The following is a 26,423-nucleotide window of genomic DNA, read 5'->3' as shown; positions in this document are numbered from 1 at the left end:
GTGACAGTGCAGGAAGCCAAAGACAGATAGGTCAAGAATGGGAGTGAGAGAGAGGATTAAAGTGGCAGGCAGCAGGAAGCTCAGGGTTGCCCTGTGGACCGAATATGGGTGTTCTGGAAAGCAATCACCCAATCTGTGTATGATTTCTCTGATGTAGAGATCACATTGTGAACACCAAACTTCCTTGTTTATCTATTTCAGCAGTAAATCTTTATTTTTATCTACGGCAGGTGAATGTTTCAAGATCCTGTAAAAATCTCAGTTTAAAATTCTGCACTTTGTTAAATATAGCAAATATACATTATTTAGAATATTTCTGTGAAATTGCCTTTAGCAATTGTTTAACGTATGGTTTCAACACGTAAGGGGCACATATCAACATTTAAGAGCGAGGGGAAAATGGAGATGTCCTGCAGCATCTTCTCATGCATATTCATGTATCTCCCTCCTCAAATTGTGTTTGCAATTCAAAAGTATTTCTGTGACTGTGAAATACTTTTGAGAGGCCTTGAAGCCATTAAAGGTGTTCTTAATTGGTAATTGGTTTATTATCATCACACATACTGAGTGAAAACCTTTGTTTTGCATGTCATCCATACAGATCATTTCAAAACATACGTACATTGAGGTAGTACAAAGGGAAAAGCAGTAACAGAATATAAAGTATAATGTTACTGTAATAAAGTACAGTGCAGATCAACGATAAGATGCAAGGGGCCATGACGGGGTAGATTGTGATGTCAAGAGGTCATCTTTATTGTACAAAAGGTCCATTCAAGAGTTTTACGTCAGTGGGATAGAAGCTGTCCTTGAGTTTGACAGTGTGTGTTTTCAAGCTTTTGTATCTTCTGCTCAATGGAAGTGGGGAGGAGAGAATGTCTGGGGTGGGTGGGGTCTTTGATTCTGCTGGCTGCTTTCCCGAAGCAGTGGGAAGTGTAGAGAGTCCATGGGGGTGGAGGCTGGTGTTCACGATGGACTGAGCTGTGTCCACAACTCTCGACAATCTCTTGTGGTCTTGGGTAGAGCAGTTGCCATTGCTAGCTGTGATGCATTTGGATAGAATGCTCTCTATGGTGCATCTATAAAAATATTGGTGACAGTCAACAGGGACGTGTCAATTACCAAGGTGTTCTTTCATTGTAAGTCCTTCTTCCTTTCTTCAGGGTGTAATTAAACTGTTCTTCAGCTCACTGCAGCTGTATGAAATTATATGAAGTTCTAAAATATATCACTTGTCTCAACAATGCTGAGACAACATTTGCATTGCCCTTAAACCTGGAGGTTTTAACATTTTAAATACTGAAGAGGAATAATAAAGAGGCACATCACATTTCTGTTGACAATCATTGTAACAGTAATAGAAAATGAATCATATTGATGAATAATGCTAATATCCCGGTTCTTGTTTCTATATTATTATAGCCCAGGATATGCTGGGAAAGTAATATTTTTTCATGGTTTGCTTATTTTAGTGCACCAAAAATATACCAATTAATGGCAAGGAAGAGTCATACTGATGAGTTTCAATTGCTCAAGCTTTAAGAAATTGTTTGTGTTATAAATATAAATTTAACACACCACATAAAGTATCTAACAACAATGGGAGCCTTTTACTGGGAAGGTACTTATTCATTCACAGGATATGGATATTGCTGGTAACCCCAATGTTTACTGCTTATTGTTTTTGACAAGGTAGTGCTGAGCCACTTCTTCAGGTAATCTGTGTAGTGAAGTTACACCCACACCACATAAATATATTGTGACTCCTTAGTAGCAGTGACAAGGAAGTGAAACATATATTTCCAAGTCAGGTAGATGTGTGTTGGAGGGAGTGTTGTTACCATATGACTTCTGTACTTGTCCTTCTGGTCGGCAGAGTTTGAAGGTTTGGAATGTACCGACATTCATTTTGGTGCAGTGTCTCTTATACACAGTACACCCTTCAACCACAGTGACATGAATATTTAGGTGCCAATCAACTGATCAGCTTTGTCCTGGATAGTATTAAGCTGCTTGTAATATTGTCTTATTTCCAAAGGCAGCTTATGTATTTCAGTAAATGACTCCACAGGAATAGAACCATAGAACAATACAGCACAATACAGGCCCTTTGGCCCACCATGTTGTGCCAACCTTTAAACCACGTCTAAGACTATCTAGCCCCTTCCTCACACATATCCCCCTATTCTAAATTCCTCCATATGCTTATCTAACAATTTCTTGAACTTGACCAACATATATGCCTCCACCACTACCCCAGGCTGTACATTCCATGTACCAACCACTCTCTGGGTGTAAAACCTTCCTCTGATATCTCCCTTGAACTTCCCACCCATTACTTTAAAGCCATGCTCTCTTGTATTAAGCATTGGTGCCCTGGGAAAGAGGTGCTGGCTGTCTACTCTATCTATTCCTCTTAATATTTTGTATACCTCTATCAAGTCTCCTCTCATCCTCCTTCTTTCCAAAGAGTAAAGCCCTAGCTCCCTTAGTCTCTCCTCATAATCCATACTCTCCAATCCAGGCAGCATCCTGGTAAATCTCCTCTGCACCCTTTCCAATGCTTCCACATCCTTCCTATAATGAAGCGACCAGAATCATGCATTGATTTTGCTGGCCCAGCAACCAATTAAGAGTTAAGTGTCAAATACTGCAAGTGGGCTCAGGTACTCTTTTACAAATCATGGGCAGCTGCCCATGATATCTGCAACATATACTGTGCCCTAAAACTGGTTCTTTTTGCTCTTGCATACAACTCAGACCACAAGAACAGCAACGTCTAACACTCTACTACTCTTGGAACACCACAAGATTTAAGTCACTTCAAAGCAGCTCAGAATCATGAGTCCAAATTGGAGAAAGCAGATGCAGGTTGGGCAATTGCTTTGCGAATATCTCCACTGAGTACACAATTGTGATCCTGAGCTTCCAGTTACCGATTGCTTTAATTCTCCATCCCACTCTCCCTTTGGCCTCTGTTCCAAAAAAGCCCAACTTAAATGAAAATCAACATCTAATCTTCCAACTGGTCATATTACAGCTATCCAGATTCAACAATGTCAGTCTTTCCCGTTTCTGTTAGCACTGACCAGTTTGTGATTAAAGTTGAAGATAGCTTTTCAGGAAATTCTAGAAATAACAAGTTATGGATTTTAATTGGTTAGGATGGAAGAGACAATTTACAACTATATAACAAATGTGTCAACTTTAATATGTGGTTGCACTGGAAAAAAAATCCAAATAAAAATACTAGTGTTATGTATTATAGAGAAAGTCTTGCTGAAAATTTCTAGTTTAAAATAAATGAAAACACTACAACTCAATTTACACATTATTATGAATTTATCATTGTGAAATTCTGACAGCCATGAGGTAGATCTAAGAGATTTAGCTTTTTTGGAAATAAGCCAAGTCTATCTCACTCCACTGAAAATTTAAAATTCCCTTTTAAAATTTGAATGCACATAACATTTTCCCTCATGATGCTAAAAGATTACAACACAGTACTTACAGCAGTGAAAATATTATTTTCAAATGTTATTGTGTATATCTCCAAATTTAATCACTCCATCAAAGGCAGCCATGCTTCAAGCTGCCAAGGTCCTTAACTCAGAAATTCATTCCCTTGCCTTCTCTGCCTTTTTCTTCCTGTAAGACACTTTGCTTTTGGAAAATGCTTTCATTCACCTGCCAAGTACCTCTATCAACTTTTGTTTGATAATGCTCCTGTGAAACACATTAAGATGTTTTGCTACATTAGGTTCTATGGTTCCATTAGGTATTTATTAATATATACATAGTAACAGGTACTATTCATGTTACCAGAGGCTGGATATCTTTGAATACCATCAAGGTTGTTGAGGAATCAAAGTAATTAAATAAAATCTGTATAAAAGACAGGCAAGAAAAAGATGACCATAAAACTATTAGACAGTCTTTAAAAAAAAATTCACTCATGTTCTTCAAGAAAGGATACCTGCCAAATATTCTTCAGTCTCATCTGCATACAACTCCAGACCAACCAGTGTGGTTGACTCTTACCTGTCTCCTGAAATAGCCTTGCAAGTCTTTCAGTTCAGGAACATTAGAAATAAGTGCTGCCCTTTGTTGGCAACATCCATGTTCTCTTAATGAATAAAAATGAACAATTTTACATTTATTTGTAATACTCTGAGACTAGTACAATGGTTCAAGAGTTCATTTTAATTTTGTGTATATTTCAAGCCACTGATTAACAGCACTTTAATATTTATGTTCCACTGAAGTAACAAGTTCCTTCCAAACCATCAGCCTTGAAAACACGAAAAGGTCAAAATACAGAATCAAATAGGCATGAGTTGAAATATTAGCTCAAACAGAAATGCATGCTTTTGCAACTTAGGTCCATGTTACATTCAACTTAGTTTGAATCAATATAATTTGTGGTCAGTTAAAAGTTCCGATAACAAAGGACAACTGAAATGATTTCATGGTTTCAATTTCATTCATTGGACTAGGAGTTTGATTCACTTCTCCTTTTCAGCAGATGAAATCAGAAACATGATTAAATAGCTATACAAATCAAGTTGTCTTATTTGCAAGACAATCAGTTACCACAGGAATGCATAATTATCATTAAGTCTTGTTGTGCAATAAATCTGCATTTCTTAAAAACAAAGTGAGTGAAATTCCACTTCCATAGTCATGTAGTTTTCTTTCCACTTACTTTAATGTTTGGAAAATTATGGCAGACTCCTAAGTAAAATTCTTATCCCCGTTGTCTTGATCATAAAAATGAGAAGGATAGTGATACATGTTTAAAATCAAGAAGAAGTTTGGAGGTATAGAAACACCAAGTAGAACAAGCAGCAGATGAGCAATTTTGATATTTTTTTTAGCTTGGCATAACTGAATGAACAATATCCTCACAACATCACGCGTTATTTCAGACTCCCACTTAGTGCTGTGTGAATTAAATTTTTGTTTGTAATAAAAGAGAAAGATTCCTGAATAAACAGGAACTTGCAGAATGTTCTTAGTCTTAATCACTAAGCAGAATGGGCTAGATTTTATTTTATCTTTTTCTCATTAATATGTGTGTATATTTTTTCTAGTGCCACTAATTTTGTTTCAATTTTAATGTAAAATGGAGGTAATTGAGAGACATTAAATCCAATTCCACTAAAGCCAGAAACATTAAACATTATCCTATGAGTGTTTCTGTACTGTGATACATAATTTGGATCCATTTCCATTAGGTTGTGTGTATATTCAATGGTGCCAACCTCTCCTGGTTTAAGATTTTCTGTCTTGTCATACCTATCATAAAAAAAGCAAAATGACAATTTTTACAGATAATACTAATCAACATATTTATTAGGCCTGTTCTTGACATTCCTTGTAACACTAAGATTTCTTGTCATGAACTTTTATTTATTTCCAGCAAAGCCAGTTATGTCCTGATTACATATAACAGAATCCTTGAACATCATGAATTCTCCCTAAACTTGCACAAAATAATCAGTATACCAACCTGATTTTGAAACATTGTGCTTTTCAATGTATACTGGCTAGCCACCAATTATCCAGCACAACTTTTCTTTCCAGATTTTAAAAATTGAACAGAATGTTCTACATGCAGAAGATCTACAACCACCTGATTACAGGCTGGTTAACTGAAAATTAGTTCGTGGAATCTTAAAGCATAAGTGCAAGCCATTTAGCCCCTTGTAAATGTGCCAGCTCATACACACAATTTTATAATTCTCAGGATCACTCAACTGAAAAAAATCAACCTTTTCTGCCCTAGAGTGAATTGGGATAATGACCACTTTCAGTGATTTTGCCCAACTCCAGAAATATGGCTGGAACACATCTGGGTGCAAGTCACTTTCGCAGTTCACACGATGAAGTCATTCCCTGTTAATGTTCCTTTCAGAATATTGTAGGGGAGCCTGGACATTTATGTCTCAGATGTGCTCATGTTTGATCGCATGGTCTTAACCAGAGCAGTGCCAGACCAGGACATCTACCAGGGAAATGAATGATTCAATACACACCCCCATCCTCCACACTGTGCCAATTCCCTCCAACCATCCTCTTACGTGTTCTCCTTTATATTCCACATTCAAAATTAAGGATATTTGTACAACTTTTATCTTCACTGCCATGCAGGATTTGGACCTACATTTTCCCACTGAAAAGAACAGCATAAAATTTGATGCGCAGCATCACGCAAAACAATGTTTAACAATTCTACGCAAACTCATATTCCACATGGGTAGTCCACAGCCCAATGGTACGAACACTGAATTCTCCAATTTCAGGTAACTCGGACCCCATGTTCCTCCCCCTCCTTTGGATTGATCCAGGTTCTCTGAGTCCCCCTCCAGCCCCCTGTTACCCCGCTTCTTTCCCCATCCCACCTGGTTCCATCTGCCTATCATCCACATGCTCAAGTCTCCTATACCCCCTTGCACCTTATTCCATCTGCCCAACATCCTTCCCTTATCTGGTCCCTCTTATCACCTTCCTTACTCATCAGATTTCAGAATCTGCAGCCCTTTTTTATCTCCACATCACCTCCCAGCCTGTCTCTACCTCCACCCTTCCCTCCCCCCAGTTGATTCCATCTGCGCATCAACCAATCCTCACCCGATTCCACCTATTGCCTGCCAGCTCCAAACTCACCCCTCACCCCACTCTTTATGCAGGCTATCTCCCTTCTAATACTCTCAGTCCTGATGCAGGGTCTTGACCCTAAATGACTATCCCTTTGCCTCCACAGATGCTGTCTGACCTGTTGAGTTCTTCCAGCAATTTGTTGTTTTTTTCTAAACCAATTCTAATTATGGATAGGAACAGTAGGTATTTGTTGGATAATAAATCAGAAGTATGTCATTAAATATAAGTATACATATATTAAAAGCGTACTGAACATCCATTTGAAAATAACGCACCTCCAATTTTGATTGAGTTCAAGAAATCGGGAAATACCAGTCTGAGCAGAAGCGACATCAATGTGTACTGAAACAGCTAGAGGGAAAGACGCTGGTGAGTACAAAGCTTGGGAAAATCTTCTCTATCATGAAATAGCCACTTGAAAATAATTTCAGAAGTCATTAAATAACATTCTGCTTTTCATAAATAGCCACAGTGTTTAGGAAACAGAACAGATTTTTAAGAAATCACTGAACTTAGTAATTAATGAAAACAATTAAATAAGGAAAGATGTGAACAGATGTTGATTGTAGGGGTTGTGCAAATGATCAGGTGTTAGGTTAATAAAGCTATGTATCAAAATCTGGGAGTCTAAATGAACATTGCATGACATTTGACATGCAGCTGAAAAAAAATGCGGACTGAAGCTTCCTAAGGAAAAACAGTATGCTCTGACGCTCAGGGTGACAATGAAAACTACAACAGTGTGATGGTAGTGAATGGTTGTAGTGGTAGGGGAAGTACCTTTTTAAAATGGCAAGAACTTGGAGAGCATTGGTGCAATTGCAACAAGATGGACTAAGTTGCTGGGACCTTGTGAATTAACTGCAAGTTATCAAACTTCAATATTCTTTAAATGATAAAGTTAACAACCACATCAACATAGATCATGTTCTGGTGACTGCAAGTGGTGTACATCAGAAGAGTATTCCAGCATACACTCAAACATTTACAGAATAAATATATTTTCCTACAAATTTGACAGATTAAACTTCAACTCTTACAATCGTTATATTATTGAGACTTGAAGTAACATAAGAAGTACATGGTCTCTCTCCCTCTCTCACCACAACTGCACAATCTTTGGGGAATGAGAACACAAAACAAAGACTTAAGGAAACTCACAGTGAGTTGCACTTGGGCACCTTTACTGGCCAGCAGCAGAATGGCACTAGTGTAAAACCTAAAACAGTTCAACTGCTAGACCTCATCTTAAAGTTTGAACTACAAAGGCAAAACTGTTTAAATGCAAGCTGGTGTCCATGGCACGTTAATAAAGCAGTAGCAACCACTAATGATTCCTAATAAATCAGGAAACCATTAAGTATAACAACAGTGTGTTTATTTTTTTAAATCAGTAACAAATCAAACAAACTGTCTCTTTATTAAACAAAAAACATCACACAAAAAACCTAAAATTAATTGATAGAATTCTGCAATGTTGTGACAGGTACCCAATGAGACTCATTCCAGAAAATGCTGTCTTTAAATTCTGTCCATTCTTCTAATCTGCAAAATCTGAAGTTGATTGGCCAAGATAAGAATGAGGAGGTTTTACAGCTAACATTTGTTCATCATCTATCCAGTTCCCTCAAACAGCTTTACAATAACAGCAATTTATTGCATTTTGATTATATCGTCTTTGAATATATATTTTGCCTTGTTTGATATAATTGTAGCTCATATTGTTGCTTGTTCTGTTTAAAACTTAAAACAATGGAAATGCAAGTATGCAAGTAGATGTAATTCAACATTTATTTTGCCTACCCTACCATGGTCTAACTCCTGGTGACAACAAACACACACATAATTTGTTTATGAAAAGGTTACGCTTGATGTTTGGTTAGTGATAATTCTCACACAATACATGATAACCTTTACACTGGCATCAGTTCAAGGAACTGAGGCCTTTTTGTGCTGGCCAATGTTTGTTTTCTGGTACACTGCAACGTGAAAACAAAGTGGAGTACTGCATTAATAACGTACTATTAACTCCAACTACTAAAATGCCAATTAAAATCGTCTTTTTCCTTTCCTTATTCTTTCTCCCCGGTGTTATTTTAAAATTTAGCAGAATATTTCAGCATTAAAATAGGAAATGATTGATTGGTTGCAGCAGTGCATATGTTAGAAATTCTAACTGCAATTCTGACTCCAGCTAGCCCCCATTCTATTCTGAAGGCAAGACATGAATTATACAATTTCAGCTTTTTATTTGCTATAAATGTAAATTGACATCTCAGCTCAGGACGGAGAGAAATGATCATGCCCCCAACATCATTAGAACCCTGTTTTAAAAGTAGAAACATACCGTAGATGTGGGAATTATGAAATGCAGTAAAATGAAATGAAGTTGAAAAGACAGATTTGATATTCTCACCAGATTACAGTTAAGTGAACAAAGCAGTATTACTGGTACATAGCAACATCCTACAGACAGCAATTTAATGGTTTTATGGCATTGTGAAAGAGGAACACCACTATAAAATATCTATTTTAATGGGTAAACAGACCCTTTGTTTAATATGTGGTCCTGAAGACGGCTAATTAAACAATTTCATAATTCCTCCATACTAGTATCAAACCAGACAATAGATCCTCAGGCCCAGAATGAAGCTTGAAGCCACAATCATCCAGTTCAGAGGCAAGGTTACTACTAAATGAACCAAGATAATGATCCATGCAAAATATGTAACAAGTTAGTTACAATAAGCAGACAATTGGAACAAGCATATAAAAAAAAGCACAATTCATATAAATTTAGCATTTCTTTTTGTTAATGTTGTAATAACAATCAAACTGTAGTCAGTCCAATATCTTATGCAAAGGTCATCAATGCTAGGCAGCCCAAAAATGGCAATGCTAGTGGTGAAAGGACAAATGATTCAAACTGAAAGTCATCACCCTTGGAGCTTAAAACAAGACATAAGCTGTAAAATGTCACAGACCTGTTGTTGGAGGCACGATCTCATGTAGTTTTTGCATGGCGACTCCACCTGGGTAGTTATGGTGGGATACATATACCAACAACCCAGAGTAGCAGGCATTTGCTACGAAATGTGCAATAACAGCGAAGAATCCCAATTTATAAAAGAAGGATTTGTGGTAGTTGATCGTTCTGTGCAATAAAAAAAACATAAATAATTAGTAATGTTAATTCACTGAACATCATATTTAGGAACATGGGTGCAAGGAGGCTATTCCGCCTCCAGCCAGTCCCAAAATTCAATTATATCATAGGTCATCTTTACCTCAAACTCCTCGTACTTCTTCTGTTCCACATTCATTGATACACCCACTCAAATCTTGAACATTTCAACTGATCAAGTATCCATAAGCTCCTCCCTGCAGTGTAGAGGGAGGTTCCAGAATTCCACTGCCATTTGTACCATTTCTGATACCACTCCAACTGTATGACCCTGGTTTTAGGAATTCTACATTTTCTACATTTCTCCATCTGCCCTATTCATTTCTTTAACATATCAAAGAACATACATAGATCACCCTTCAAATTTCAAAAGCAATGGGGATAAAAACCAAAAGAATGCACCCTGTCCTCATAATTTAATCTTTTAGGTCTTGGTGTCATTCAAGTGATCGCTACCATATCTCTTCTAAGGTTTACACATCTTTACTGAAATTCAGTGGCCAAGGCTCAATGAAATAATCCAGACGGGGTCAAAACAAGACCATGCAATTGACACATCTTACCTTCACTAACCAATCATCGTGCTAAAGGTCCATACTTCATTAGCCTTTTTGATCACTTTTTACCCGCACAGCTTTAACTTGTGTGTTCAATGACTCCTTTGTACTTCCCAAACCTCTGTATTGTTTCACTCGTATCCAGAGTGGATAAGCATGCATAATCCCACCGGCCCACTCACATAGTCTGCCTAGGTTCTTTGTGAATTCCAGCTAGAATACAACATCACCACCTTTACGCAAGGTGTTTCTAAGGAGCCCTATTAAACAAAAGTTGACACTGATCCTAGTAAAGAGATATTGGATTGCATCATCCAACCTGCTATAGGTAATTACAACTGTAACTGCCTGCACATCTGTTTCTGGTGAGATGGTTAACAGATTAGTAGAGTTATAGAGAGATACAGCACAGAAACAGGCCCGTCAGCCAACCATCAACCTCTCTTTACACTAATCCCATTTTTTATTCTTCCCACATTCTCATCACCAGCCCCCAGATTCCACCACTCATTTACACATTAGAAACAATTTACAGTGACCAATTAACCTACCAACCAGCGCATCTCTGGGACGAGGGAGGAAACTGGAGCACCCGGAGGAAACCCACACACTCTCAGGGAGAACGTGCAAATTCCACATGGAGAGCACCTGAGGTCAATATTGAACTCAGATCTCTGGCATTGTGAGGCAGTGGCTCTACTAGCTGTGTCACTGTGTCTTTGGTTAGCAACAAACCACCAACCTGTCTGCTCCTTGGCATAGTTGGTTCATTGCCACACTGCAGTAGGTGGGCTTCCCTTCCTGGGATCCGGTCTCCACTGAGAATCATCAGCACACTCCAATCCTCCCCCAGCTGGGACTATCTGCCCATCATTCCTCACTCCACCTAGATCCACCTATCACCTACCAACCCCTACCTCATCCCTTTGTATTGTCTATCCTCCATTTGCACTCTCAGTCCTGTGCTGGGTCTCGACCCAAATGATCAACCATTCCTTTCCTTCTACTGAGTTCCTTCAGCAGTTTGTTTTTTGCTTTTATTCCCAAATTCCTTTTTAGAGGGATTCAGGTGGCTGGCTTTGTCCGTGAAGCTTAAAAGCAGTTTTTGGGGGTACTTGGCTTGCATGCTGACATCATCAGCATAGATTTTGGAGAGATGCACTGAGCATCCCCTAGTAGCACATGCTGTGGTCATACACTGGTTCCAATAATGTGGCCTGTTAATACAGATGATCAAAACCTTGGTCAAAGAGGTGTTTTTTTATTATTCCCAATTTAGTGTTATCACTGTGGCTTCATTCAATTATATAAATGATGAACACACAAGGTCCCAGCATATATCCTGGGAACTTCTCTGGTCTCACCAGAGGGTCAAAGCTTTATCTCTAATTTCTGACTTGTACCTTCCATCCAATTGCTCAAGGTCATCTTCAATTCCACACACTCTTTTTATCCCTACATAATAACAGTTCACATATACTGAGTGGGACTCCCGATCATCAAAAACACCTTTCCAGTAGATTTTACACATGACATTAAATTTCTTTAAAGACAGCAGCTCTGAAAAATTCTATTTCCTTTCTGCAAACTGAAATATCAGAGCACTCTGCTAACCTGAAGCAAATGCTACAGTACAATACAAATGACCACACGATCCAGAGTACAAGTAAAATATATCATCATTCCAAATAAAGTCCTTGTGTCATCTTCTTCTTGGTACTCTCACATTTCTTCCCAAATTATATTACATCGGCACATCAGTACTCCACTGGTTCTAAAAATACATTTGGAGGGTAATTACTATTTAAGATATAATAATAACAAATTAAGGTTCTTCTTCAGAGTTTCACGGCTAGATAATTATATTACAGTTTAATAACCCTATTAAAAAATAGGCTTTGCTGACACAAGGCTAATTTATTTGTACAATTAAGGTCCAAAATCACCTCTATAACATTTGTTTTACAAGTACATTCAACTGAAATTATTGACTTTTTAAAAAGGACAATGTCTTTGAATACTTACAGGTATGAACATCCCATTGCTGCAACAACATTCAAGACAGGAAAGGTGTAGATTATAAAGCGCAGTTCTTTGTGAGGTAGAAACGAATATAAAATGATGAAACCAAACGATGGGAAGAGCAGCTTCCAGCTCCTCCTGTCCTGTGCTCCAAGAGGCAGAAAAAGAACAGTACAACCAAGAGCACGAGGTAGTACCGAGTAAAAATACCATAAAAAGGGTGATGTCTGAATAGATTCTCAGTCAAGGAAACACACAGACATACAGAAAAATTCAAATCAATAAAACTATATACATATGAGGAATTAGCAGGTGCAATTAATACTGTGCGATCTTACATCATATCTTTTGGGAAATTAACTGAAATTAGCCAAGGATACTAAGAGAACTAAACTGATTGTCAAATTAGTAACAGTCACTTTTTCAAACTTCCTTCAGAAGACAATTTTCAATAATCCCAGATTCAGCATGGGGTGGATTTAAATACAAAGTAAGTACACTTGTCTATTCCAAGACTGATTACCCCAGCACCACACCCTTCCACCCCACAATTGATAGCTATGTGACATTACTCAAACCAGACTTGGTTATGGCTCCTTCAAGTTAGATTACGAGTGACAAATTACATGTTATGATGTGCATCCATGCCGATTACCAATTCCCAGAGCAATTTCACAGAGCCAGGAGGCCTCGATTAAATTGTAACATCAATCAGGACTGAATTTCAACCTACACACTAGGTGAAAGGTCTGTTTAATTCACCATATCAACAAATTCCACTTGTGCCATTAAAATGAAACTTTTTTGGGGGGTTGGTGGTGTGGAAGGCAATCTGCATTGCAAAACAATCTGGCCACTGAATGAATCTGTCCTCTACAATCAGCAATAATAATGAGCTTTTCAGAGGAGTAATAGAACCAGTACACACAGAGTCTCATCTACCAGAGAGATACTTCAGGAATTGTGCATTTGCAGTTTGGGATTTTCTGCTGGCTAATTTTAGTGCATGGTAAATCATAGATTGCTTACACCAAATGTCCTAAAATAAGCTCCCAACATAAAAAAAAATGGCATACGTGTACAGTTAGAAAATGTATTTTTAATGGTTTTTCCAACATGGTTCTATATTTACTGAGGATCCTCAAAAAGCATTTGGGAAGAACCTAATGAACTGAATTCAATATAGATATATTGAATGTTAGAGAGTAATTATAAAAACAATAATCTAATTGAAGGGTTGATCTACTGACATCCCAGCTGACGTGGTTTATATATTTCTATAGGACTCCCAATATTTCAGACTTGAAATAGTTCTAGTTCACACCAATTCCTTTTGCCACCAATTACTGATAATCCCAACCTTCCTGTCAATATGTAATGAAACACTGACGGATGAACAATTGTGCCATTGCAAATTAATAGCAATAACCATTGACAGAATAAAAATAAAAATGTACATCTTTTATTTGGGCTAATGAGCAGTTGGAATATAATTTTCAACTTATATATTCCCTGTAGAATCAATCACATTGTCAATTTTTCTCTCAATATACTTTGTATTTCCCTACAGTGACCTGAAGTTTGTGTAAAGGATAGTCCCCATTCAGAACTCTTATTCAAGACTGTATTGTACCAAAGTACTTCTCCCTCAGGCCAGAGGAGTCGTCTCCAAAACACAGAATCCACAGATATGGTTAGGGCTGAAAAGAAATTTACAGGAATGTTACTGAATATGTTGATTTGATGAACAAACAAGTATTTGAATTCAAGTCTTTTTCTCAAAGGAAAATACATGTTACTCACCCAACCACACCAAACCAGCTGGCACTGCATGGTAAAGACTTCTGAGAATTGAAATACGATGGCTCACTAATGATAAAAGGAGCATGAGACCCAGGAATATGGAAAGCTCAAATCGAAACACAATGATAGCTAGAGCAGAAAGCCAGATAAATGTGCCAAGATTCTGCTGCAACCAGGCTGTAAATGCCAAGAGAACTGTAGGAAAAGATGAAATGTACAGTTTACCAATGAATCTCTTCCTCACAGATTATGCTTATAAAAATGTTTCAAGAGTTTTTCCACTGGAAATAAATGACGTGTATCATTATTTAAAATTGTAATTAGTTCAGCACAGTCTCATTATTTCATGCACTGTATATTCTCTTGCTACCTTCAAGGGTCAGCCTGGCTCAGCTGTAGTACTCGTCTCTGGTTTAGAAGATTGTGGGTTCATGCTTCACTACTACACTTGTGTGCATAACCTAGGCTGACACTGGAGTAGGAAAAAATGCTGCATTATTAGAGCTTCCAGCATTTAGGTGAAATATTAGTCCAAGATGCTACCTATTATCTGGCAGATATGGAAGACCTAGTTAAATTAGTTATCCTGGTTTTTTTTGTGACTAATGATTGTTTAACCAATATCACTAAAAATAGGTCTGGCTTCCATTAATTCATGGGCCCTTGCTAACTGACCACCATGTTTTCTCACAACAGTTACTCCATCTCCAAAAGGTACTTGATTGTTCACAATGTGCTTTGGGAAGTAGTGAAGGGCGCTATATAAACACAAGCTATTTAAGTAGTTTATTAAATTAATATAGCGCGTGGATTCAAATCCACTGCCGGCTGACATTACAATGTTATGGTTGCCCATTATTGCAAGGCTCTGTCTGAAATTACTCTATTTGCTAATTGGTATTAATTCACATCTTAATAATTTGTCACAGTGACAATCTGACTTCAAGGATTCCTAATTATGTGCAGTTTGCGAAATGTCATACATTTATCAATTGTATATTGGGTTGGGGGAATGGGTGGTGTTGAATCATTTTTAGAACAGATAAAAAGGTACTTTACTCTGCATCCAAATCTGGAAATATTGGAAGATATCATTCAAAGGAAGCTTGAAAAAGTAAAAGTGACTAATTTGAGAATCAACTCAGTTCTGACCATAACAATGGCTAATTTCAGAAGAAAACTAAAGATGACAGAGCATGCTTTATCCCATCAGAACTTCCACAACAGGTCTATAGTGGACGCAATCTCACTGGCTCTCCAATCTGCTTTGGAGCACCTAGACAACAGCAAAACATACATCAGGCTGCTGTTTAGCGATTACAGCTCGGCATTCAACACCATCATTCCCTTCCTATCCACCGAGCTTCAAAACCTGGGCCTCTGTACCTCCCTCTGCACCTCCCTTTGCAACTGGACCCTCGACAGTCAGTGCGGATTGGAAATAGTATTTCCTCCTCACTGACAATCAACATAGGTGCACCTCAAGGATGTGTGCTTAGCCCACTGCTCTACTCTCTCTACACAAATGACTGTGTGGCTAGGCACAGCTCAAACGCCATCTATAAATTCACAGATGACACCACTGTTGTTGGCAGAATCTCAGGAGGCGTACAGGAATGAGATATATTGGCTGGTTGAGTGGTGTTGCAACAACAGCCTCACACTCAACGTCAGCAAGACCAAGGAATTGATTGTGGACTTCAGGAAGGGGAAGTCGGGAGAACACACACCAGTCCTTATTGAGGGGTCAGCAGTGGAAAGGGTGAGCAGCTTCAAGTTCCTGGGCATCAACATCTCAGAGGATCTATCCTGGGACCAACACATTGATGCAATCATGAAGAAGGCGTGCCCGTGGCTCTACTTCGTTAGGAGTTTGAGGAGATTTGGTATATCACCAAAGACTCTTGCAAATTTCTATAGATGTACAGTGGAGAGCATTCTGACTGGTTGCATCACAGCCTGGTATGGAGGCTCCAATGCGTAGGATCGCAAGAGGCTGCAGGGGGTTGTAGACTCAGCCAGCTCCATCACAAGCACAGCACTCCCCCCTCCATCGAGGACATTTTCAAGAGGGGCACCTCAAGATGGCGGTATCCATCACTAAGGACCCTCACCATCCGGGACATGCCCTCTTCACATTACTACCACCGGGGAGGAGGTACAGGATCCTGAAGACACACACGCAAACATTTAGGAACAGCTTCTTCCCTTCTGCCATCCGACTTCTGAATGGCCCACGAACACTACCTCATTATTCCTTTCTCTTTGCACTACATAGCAACTCACCGTCCGAGCAAGTGAACTGGCTCGGTGGTTGGGACGCACGTCGTCGGAGCTGCGAGGCCCAAGATGGCGTTGGGCCTTCGTCTTCCCCGAGCGACAGGGAGAACCTGCGCACGGGAAAGGTTTGATGACGTAGCATGTATGTCATTGCCGTTTTAAGTGGGCGGGAACAGTCTCTCTTAAAAGGCCCGCGCAAGGCGGGAAAATAAACCAATTCTTGTTCTGAAACCCTTCGACCAGTGTCTTGTTTTCACATCGCGGTAGCAGCCGCTACAACTATTTATTTTTAATTTATAGTAACTTTTGTCTTTACACTGTACTGCTGCCATAAAAAAAACAAATTTCATGTCATATAAGTCAGTGATAATAAACTTGATTCTGACCTCCACATCATCACACTGGTTCTGTCAAGGTTTCAAAAATATTTAAGCCACATGATAAAAAAAAGTTCATTTAATACATTATTTTCCTGCCTTTCCTTAATAATGAAATTAACAGAACAAAAGTGGTGGTATTTCTGTCACTACAGTTATTACACTTAAACAACATATCACAAAAGCTCTCATAATTAACTACTAGATGGAATTGTATTGTCACTGAATTTCAGAAATTCATTCTACTTTCCAGACTTTACTAACCTGTAATTATGAAAAATAATTCACACTTACTAAATGCATTATAAATGAGCATGCCACAACAATGGGCCCCAACTCCCCAAAAATAAACAAGGAATGAATTATAAAGGTGCACTCACCAATGGGCAATGCAAATATATTTGGGAGAGTTCTTGTGCAGTAAAAGAGAAGATGGAACTGAGTTGCTGAGATCCAACAGTAAAAAACAGCTACTGTTGTGCCAAATTGTTTCTGGACTTCTTTCTGAAACTTCCAGAGTGCATAAATCACACAAAGACCGAGGCATCCTCGAACTATTTAAAACACAAAAGAGAGTGAACATAATTAAATATACTGTATTTAATGTTACTTTGCGACTATGTTCAGAACATCACACAATCAAAATAAGACAAAGTAAGAGAGTCTTAAGAGTCACACAGCACAGACATGAGACCTTCGGCCCACCATATCCATGCCGCCCATTTTGCAGATCTACCCTAACCCCATTTGTCAACATTAGGCTGATTTATGTGCCTGTTTAAATGTCTCTTAAATGTAGTGATTGAATGTGATTCCACCAGCTCATCTGGAAGCAAGTTCCACTCGTGTAAAAAAAATCTTTCCTCCAAATCCCCCTTAAAACACCTTCCTCTCATTTTAATTGAATGGCCTTTTGTTTTTGATACCCAACCATGGGAAAAAAATTCTGACTATCCACCCTATCTATCCCTCTCATAATTTTATATTATCTCTGTCAGGTCACCTCTCAGCCTCCTTCCCTCCAGGGAAAACAAGTCCAGCTTATCCAATCTTTCCCCATAACTAAAGTCATCCAATCCAGGTAACACCCTGGTGAATCTCCTCTGTACTGTCTCCAGCACAAATACATCCTTTCTGTAGCGTGGTGACCAGAATACAGGCACTCAATACTCCAAGTGCAGTCCATCCAGTGTTTTATAAAATAGTAGTGTTTTATAAAATTGCATTATAACATGCCAACTTTTATATTCTATACCACAACCCATGAAGGCAAGCACCACCCTATCTACCCGTGTTGCCAGTTTCAGGGATCTGTGGACTTCACCCAAGGTCAACAACATTCCTCAGTGCCCAACTACTTACTCTACATGACCTAACAGACTTTGACCTCCTAAAACGCATCACCTCACATTTGTCAGGATTAAACTCCATTTGCCAATGCTCTGCCCCACCTTCCATCTGATCAACACTCCTGCTGTAGCCTTAGATAACTTTCCTCACTATCCACGACACCTGTAAATTTTGTCATCTATACATTTACTAATCATACCTCCTACATTCACATCCAACTCATTAATATATTATCACAAACAACAAAAGATCCTCACACTAATTACTGTAGTATATGACTGGTCACAGACTTGCAATCAGAAATACATCCTTCCACCATTACACCCTGCCTCTTATCACCAAGCTTACTTTGGACCCAATTAGCCAGCTCGCCTTGGATCCCATGTGCCTTAACCTTCTGGACCAGCCTACCATGTGGGACCTTTTCAAATGTCTTACTAAAGTCCATATAGAAAATGTCTACCACCCTGACTTCATCAATCTTCTTAGTTACCTCCTCAAAAAACTCAATCAAATTTAGTGAGACAGGATTTCTCTTGCATAAAGCCATGCTGACTATTCCTGAACAGCCCCACTTATCCAATTGTACAGAAATACTATCCCTTAGAATTCTCTCCAATAATTTCCCTATCACTGATGCAAGGCTCACCAGCTTCTAGTTACTGACTTATCCCTGTTGTTGTTCTTAAGTAAGAAGAACAACATTATCTATCATCCAGTTGTCTGTATTTGCTTCCACCCGGCAGATTGTTCCAAGCACCTACTCTCTCTCTGTGCGCACATCTCCCCTAAACTTTCCCCCCCTCACCTTAAATGCATGTCCTCTAGTACTTGACATTTCTACCTTGGGAAAAATATTCCGTCTACTCTATCCATTCCTCCCCTAATCCTATAGACTTCTATCAGGTCTCCCCTCAGCCTCCAATGCTCCAAGTTTGTCCAACCTCTCCTTATAGCTCACGCTGCTTGGATTGGAGGGTATAAGCCATAATGAGAGGTTGGATAAACTTGGGTTGTTTTCTCTGGAGTGTACAGAAAAAGAAATAAAGTATGTGATTAGAAAATTGAGAAAAACAGACAGGAAAATTTTTTAAAAATTCAATTAAAATATGATCGGAAGGAAAGAACACTTGGCTAATTATAATTTCCAGAGATTGATTGACAGTATGATTGCAACATTGCAAGTGTGCGTAAGACTAATATGTACAAGAATCAACCTTCCTGTAACAAGTTTTGTAATTATCAGCTGTGTAAATGCAGTAACTTCATGCCATTCAAAGAATTTTGACACACCAGAGAGGGAAATGCCATTTTTTTGCAAAACTTATGGTAGAATGAGGCAACAGGACACCAATGTTTTCATACTTGAGTGCAACTACTCATCTGCCAGTCTTCTGTATCATTTACACTTAAACAAAATGGTATCATCAGCCACACTTTTCTCTTGAAGAAACAGGAGCAAGAGAAAGTCAGTCTGTGCCTCAAGCCTGCTCTGCCATTCAATAAGATTATGACTAATCCAATCTTGTTCTCAACAATACTCTACCACACTCTCTCCTTACTCTCAACTCCCTTAAGTTCAAGTGTCTGTCAATCTCTGTCTTAAATAAATTACAGAATTCCAAAGACTCATGATTCTCAAAAGGAAAAAAAAATTTCATTTCCATCTTAAATGGGCAACCCCTAATTCTGAAGCTATGGCCCTAGTTCTAGATATCCCTGCCCAAGGGGGAGAATCCTGGCAATTCTCCTCAACTTTATATGTTTCAAAAAGATCACTTCTCAATAGAATCAGCCCAAATTGCTCAAACTTTATTCATCTGTCAACCCACAACGCAGAAATCAACCTAATGAGCCGACTAAACACTGCCTCCAATGCAAGTATATCACTCCTCAAATACGAGGAAGACTAAAACTGTATACAGTACTCCAGATGCAGTCTCACCACCACCCTGTAAACTTGCAAGAAAACATCCCTAACTTTATACTCTGTACCTGCTGCAATGAAGGCCAACATTTCATTAGTCTTCCTGGTTACTTGCTGTACCTGTAACTAACCTTTTACTTTTCATGTACAAGGACCTCCAGATCTCTTTGTATTGCAATATTTTGCTGTCTAAATAGAGTTTACACATGGAAACAGGCCCGTCAGCCCACCATGTCTATCTACACTAATCCCACTTACCTGCAGTAATTCCATATTCCTCTATGCCTTGCCCAATCAAGTACCTGTCAAGATGCCTCTTAAATGTTGTTACTGTTCCTGCCTCCACCCCCTTCCCTGGCAGCTCATTTCCAGATACCAACTAGTGTCTATGTGAAAAATGTACCCCTCAGATCCTGTTTAAACCTTCTCTTTCTCACCTTAAACCTATGCCCTCTTGTTTTAGACACCCCTACTATGGGAATCAGACTCTGGCCATCTACCCTATCTATGCCTCCCATAATTTTATATACCTCTGTCATGTCACCTCTCAGCCTCCTGTGCTCCAGGGGAAACAATCCCAGCCTATCCAATTCCTTCTTGTATCTCAAGCCCTCCAATCCAGGAAACATTTTGTGAATCTTTTCTGCCCCTGCTCCAGCTTCATCACTTTTTTCCTGCAGAGCTGCAGACAATGCTCCAAGTGCGGCCTAATCAACGTTTTGTTCAACTGTAACATGACGTCCCAACTCTCATACTCAGTGCCTCAGCCGACAAAGGCAAACATGTCATACACCTTCTTCACCAACCTGTCTACCTGCGTTGCCACCTTCAGGGAACTATGTACTTGTACCCCTAGGTGTCTCTGTTCAACAACACTCCCCATGGACCTGCCACCACTGCGAATGTCCTGTCGTGGTTTAACTTCCCAAAATGCATCATTTCACACTTGCCCGAGTTCAATTCTACCTGCCATTCCCTTCCCAGTTGATCAATATACTGTTGTATTTCAGACAAGCTTCTTCACTGTCCATTATAACACCAATTTGGGATCATCTGCAAACTTACTAATCACGTCACCTACATTCTCATCCAAATCATGAACATACATGACAAACAACGAGGGACATAGCACTGATCCCTGTGGCACACCACTTGTCACTGGCCTCCAATCTGAAAAACTACCCTCCATTACCACCAAGCCAATTTTGTATCCAATTGGCTAGCTCACTCTGGATCCCATGTGTTCTAACCTTCCGGACCAGCCTACCAAGCAGGACCTTGTCAAAGGCTTTGCTAAAGTTCATTGGTAATTTGCTTTGAATTGGTCAAAACATTTCACCTCTGTTGCTCCTCAACAGTGGTGCTCTCCAGGGTTGCGTGCTTAGTCCCCTGCTCTACTTCCTATACACCCATGACCGTGTGGCCAGATACAGCACCAACTCAATCTTAAAGTCCACCAACGATACCACTGTTATCAGCTGGATCAACAATAACGTTGAGACGGAGTAAAAGGATGCAAACTTTGTGTCAGGGTGTTAGAACAACCACCTAGCTCTTAATGTCAGCAAGACGAAAGAGTTGGTTGTTGACCCAAGGAAGTGAGGGAGGGAGGAACACAACCCTGTCCTCGTCATCGGAGTTGCTGTAGAAGTGGTCAGATTCTTCGGCATCCATATCAGCAGCAACCTCACCTGGTCCCTTCAAACTGATGCGGTGATCAAGAAAGCACATCAGCATATTTACTTTCTTAGGCGTCTGAGAAGATTCCGCTTGTCCACGAGGATTCTCTCAAACCTCCACAGATGTGTTCTAGAAAGTATTCTGATGGGGAAGGAGGTGGGGAATAGATAGGCAGGTCCCACCCAGTTACCTGCAAGGATGCCATCCCCTTCTCCTAGTTCCTCTGCCTCCACCACATCTGTTCCCATGATGAGGCTTTCCACTCCAGGACATCTGAGATGTCCTCCTTCTTCAGTAAACTGAGTTTCCCTTCCATCACCATAAATGCTGCCCTCACCTGCATCTCCTCCATTTCCCACACATCCACCCTCACCCCATAACAGGGACAGGGTTCCCCTTGTCCTCACCTACCACCCCATGAGCCTCCACAGCCATTGGTTGCATCATTCTCTGCAACTTATTCCCCTCCCTCCCACTTTCTGTAGGGAATCGCTCTTTCCGCTACTCTCGTCTGCTTGTCCATCCCCACAGATGACCCTCCTGGCACTTATCCCTACAACTGCACTAAGTGCTACACCTGTCCATACACCTCCTCCCTCACCACCATTCACAGCCCTAGACAGTCCTTCCAGGTGAGGCAGTGCTTCACCTGTGAATCCAAGGGTGTCAGTTATTGCATCCAGTGCAGTCTCCTCTACATTGGTGAGACCCAATGCAGATTGGGTGACCGCTTCATCAGACACCTTCGTTCAGTCTGCCACAAAAGCAAAGATCTCCTGGTGGCCATCCACTTCAATTAAACTGTAAGGAGTTTGTACGTTCTCCCCGTGTCTGTGTGGGTTTCCTCCCACATTCCAAAGACGTACGTTAGGAAGTTGTGGGCAGGTTATGTTGGCACCAGAAGCGTGGCGACACTTGCAGGCTGCCCCCAGAACACTCTACGCAAAGATGCATTTCACAGTGTGTTTCGATGTACATGTGACTAATGAAGAAATCTTATCTTATCCACATCCCACTCCCATACCAACATGTCTATCCATGGCCTCCTCTAGTGCCATGTTGAGGCCAGATGTAGGTTGGAGGAACAACACCTCATATTTCACCTTGGTAGTCTCCAACCTGACAGCCTCAACATCGATTTCTCAGACTTCTGGTAACCCCTCCCCTCTTCTGCTCCCCCTTCTCTATTTTTTGTTTTTTCCTCTGTCTTCCCTCATTCCTGAGGCCCCCTTCCCCCACCCTTATGACCTGCCTACCTATTCCCCACCTCCTTCCCTTTATTCCATGGTCCACTGCCCTCTCCTACCAGATCTTCTTCTTCAGCCCTTTGTCTCTTCTATCTATCACCTCTCAGCTTCTTACTTCTCCCGCCTCCCCCACCCCTGCCCTCCTACCTTCCCACTCTCACCTGAACTCTCCTATCACCTGCCTGCATGTGTTCCTCCCCCTCCCCAGACCTTCTCATTCCGGCTTCTGCCCTCTTCCTTTCCAGTCCTGATGAAGGGTCTCGACCTGAAACGTCGACTGTTTATTTCTCCCCATAGATGCCGCCTGAGCTGCCGAGTTCCTCCAGCATTTTGTGCGTGGTGACCCTTCCCGGTGGTGCTGCCATGTTCTCGGTTATTCCAGAATTGTCTTAACACTACCCCTTTCAGTTATTCCGTTATTGTCACTTCAGCATTTCTTTTTGCACTACTTCAGACTTGGCACCATTCTGATCTTTTGTGCTCGTCATTATATTTATGGTTGTATTTGTATTTATTATTGCCATGTCTACTGTTTATTCTGTGAGCTTAAGGTGAACAAGGAATTTCATTGCACCATGGTGTATATGACAATAAACAAATCTAACCTAATCTTTTTTATTCCTCCTTCTCACATTTTCCCACATTTATACTTCATCTACCGACTTCTTGCCCACTCACTTAACCAATCTATATTTCTTTGCAGGCTTTGTATTTTCTTCACAAATTGCCAACCTTGATACAAAATATTCGACTTTAAGTTAGTGGCATTATCAGTGCAAGGCAAGGAAGCTGTAAACCTTTTTTACTGATATAATCAGCTTTGAAATGTCAATTATGTTGTTGTTTGTTTTGTCATTCATACATAAATTGACTCCATGTCATATAATTCTTGAAAATGGAATTATAAAACTGTGCTGTTATGTTACATTACATAAAATTGAAGTATGAATACAATTTTTAAACTCTGCATTTCTGTTGGGTGCGAGGATTGTTCCAAATACTATGCTGTTTTTTCCACAAATAGAGTCAAGAAAATAACAGATGACAGCCTTTTTTTCCTCCCATTTCTGCTAAGCTAATACTGTAGTTAAATGACTTCCAAACAACATTGAACATTGAAATAAAAGCAAAAAATGCTACAAATACTCAACCAATCTAGTAACATCAATAGAAAGAGCAACAGAGTCAATGTTTCAGGTCAATGGCCTTTCACCTGTGACTTGCTGAACTTCATTCAGCTGATGAAAGAAATATTCTGCCATTCAGATTGACAATGTAACACAACCCAACCAGTCAAATTCAGCAAAGCACAAATTAGCCACAAAGGACTAATTCCAACATTTACAGATTTCCCCATTATAAAACTAGAATATCCCAACCAAAGTTACCATAAGACATAGGAGCAGAATTAGGCCATTCGGCTCATTGAGTCTGCTCCACCATTCGATCATGGCTGATTTATTTTTCCCTCTCAACCCCATTATCTTGCCTTCTCCCTGTAACCTTTGATGCCCTTACTAATCAAGAACCTATCAACCTCCATTTTAAATATACCCAATGACTTGGCCTCCACATCCATCTGTGGCAATGAATGCCACACATTCACCACCTCTGGCTAAAAAAATTCCACCTCACCTGTGTTCTAAAGTGATGTCTTTCTATTCTGAGGCTGTGCCCTCTGGTCCTGGACTCTCCCACTACTGGAAATATCTTCTCCACATCCACTCTATCCATGCCTTTCAATATTTGCTAGGTTTCTGCAGGTAACATCTGTATGCATCAGTAGGTACCATCTGCATATGTACCTATTTCTAAAAATAAAGCTAAAAAGCAATTTCTAAAATAAAGCTAAAAAGTAGTGTCAATCTTTCAAAATTTTAGTCCAAAATTACCGTCAATTATCCTACTAAATACTATCTTTCGTGTTTGCACCAATATACACAATCAGGATAAGTTTTAAGCTGTGCTGTAAGCCAAACTAACAATGAATGGGATCATTTCTATTTTGAAATAGAATGGAAGGACTTATTGACAAGAAGTCAATTACTCCAATGAATCATAAATTTTAATAATAATCTGAATCATATACTGTGTTTTAATTGAGATAGAAGCAGAATCCAGGCATTAGGCAGCCTGGTGACACTCCATAGACTGTGGGAATGAGACGGTCCGGGCTACTCCAAAAATGGCAGAGTAACTGCAACTTAAACCAGATGGCATACAGAAATATACTCTCAGCTGCATTACTGGAGTGCTGTATTTTATGCAGTACATATATAAAAATAAAGTATTTCTTGGTAATGCTTTATGCAAATAATGACCGCGGAATCCTCCACACCCAGGCTTCTTTGTTTCGAAACCAAGTGTGGTGTAATTTAACTTAAACAAACCAGTCATACCTAGAAGCTGTGAGTAAAACTTGGACACGTCGAGAACCGAGAGGACAGAAGCTGCTGGTGCAGACAGCAATGAAATGAAAAGTGGTCCCACAAAGGTCCTTGGAACTACCCCGGGGAACTCGTGATGATCGTACTGCAATGCAAGGGGGGAAGACGCCAGAGTCATATCTTGGTCACCAAGAGTCAAATCTAAATGAACCACAACATGAAGTAACACAGTGCAAGCAGAACAGTGGCAAAAAAAAAATCGTGGGTCACCAAAACCAATACCTTGTCCAAGTGCAGGCGGTGATACAGTAGGTCGTGTGTCGCTTGCAGGTTGAAACTTTCTTCCACTTTAGTGAAAGGACAGATCAACAAGTGGACACAAGCCACAAGGGCTAGGAGCAACAGTTCTCTGTGCATTGGTTGGCTCCTCTCAGCCATGGCTGTGCCCCGGACGAGAGAGACAAGACTCAACAGGCGAACAAACCCACTGCAGACTTGGGCTATCACCAGCACCACCGCCCGCACTATGCGCTCAGAACATTGCAGCCTTGAAATCGCTGGCTGGAGCCCTCCAATGTTCAACACATACTTCACAACGTACAGTACCACATTTGTTCAACGTGCTTATTGCAAAGCAACTCGATGTCCTGCGGTCCCACAATTCTTGTGAGTTCAAGCAGAATCCATTAAAAAACAAAAAGTGAATATAAGAACACTGCAGCACATGCCAGTCCGCCTTGATGACGGCTAACAACATCCAGTTCAAAGGAGACTACACAGGATGTTACTGCCCACGAAATGCTAGAAGGGTAACTGAGCCGGGATTTCATTCTTATAAATCCGGCACCATTGCCTGACGTTATTCTGTATATCAGTGTCTGTTTATGCAATAGCCTACATAGATGTGGATTTATATATAGTGTCAACTGTATCCCTGCATTAATGT

At 39.9% G+C, this 26,423-nt stretch overlaps 1 protein-coding gene and 1 long non-coding RNA gene across 3 annotated transcripts in view; one reads left to right on the top strand and one right to left on the bottom strand.

Moving 5' to 3' along the window:
- Positions 1–16,671, top strand: part of LOC127580242 (uncharacterized) — a 23,873-nt gene extending 7,202 nt beyond the window's left edge. The window contains exons 2-3 of one of the 2 annotated variants that reach the window (XR_007957795.1): positions 6,956–7,032; positions 15,443–16,671. This is a non-coding gene — a long non-coding RNA (uncharacterized LOC127580242). Of the gene's footprint in view, positions 1–6,955; positions 7,033–12,431; positions 12,571–15,442 lie in introns of those variants that run through there. The other variant, XR_007957796.1, reaches the window with a different exon arrangement.
- Positions 4,184–26,423, bottom strand: alg12 (ALG12 alpha-1,6-mannosyltransferase). The gene is made up of 9 exons (XM_052033388.1): positions 25,760–26,423; positions 25,490–25,622; positions 17,267–17,440; positions 14,230–14,424; positions 14,023–14,126; positions 12,430–12,653; positions 9,648–9,817; positions 6,939–7,014; positions 4,184–5,298 (listed from the first exon to the last, which is right to left on the bottom strand). Exons 1-9 carry the CDS (start codon positions 25,913–25,915, stop codon positions 5,049–5,051), a joined length of 1,482 nt encoding a protein of 493 aa, XP_051889348.1. The 5' UTR covers positions 25,916–26,423; the 3' UTR covers positions 4,184–5,048.

Source organism: Pristis pectinata, chromosome 19, assembly GCF_009764475.1.
Source record: "Pristis pectinata isolate sPriPec2 chromosome 19, sPriPec2.1.pri, whole genome shotgun sequence".
NCBI classification, from domain to species: domain Eukaryota; kingdom Metazoa; phylum Chordata; class Chondrichthyes; order Rhinopristiformes; family Pristidae; genus Pristis; species Pristis pectinata.
This window is presented reverse-complemented; position numbering and strand designations above follow the sequence as displayed.

Coding starts and splice junctions, on each gene's coding strand:
- alg12 (XM_052033388.1), bottom strand. CDS start 25,915: ATGGCTGAGAGGAGCCAACCAATGCACAGAGAACTGTTGCTCCTAGCC. Junction 25,623..25,759: donor ACCGCCTGCACTTGGACAAG/GTATTGGTTTTG, acceptor CTTGCATTGCAG/TACGATCATCACGAGTTCCC. Junction 17,441..25,489: donor GTTTTACTCACAGCTTCTAG/GTATGACTGGTT, acceptor TGTTTTAAATAG/TTCGAGGATGCCTCGGTCTT.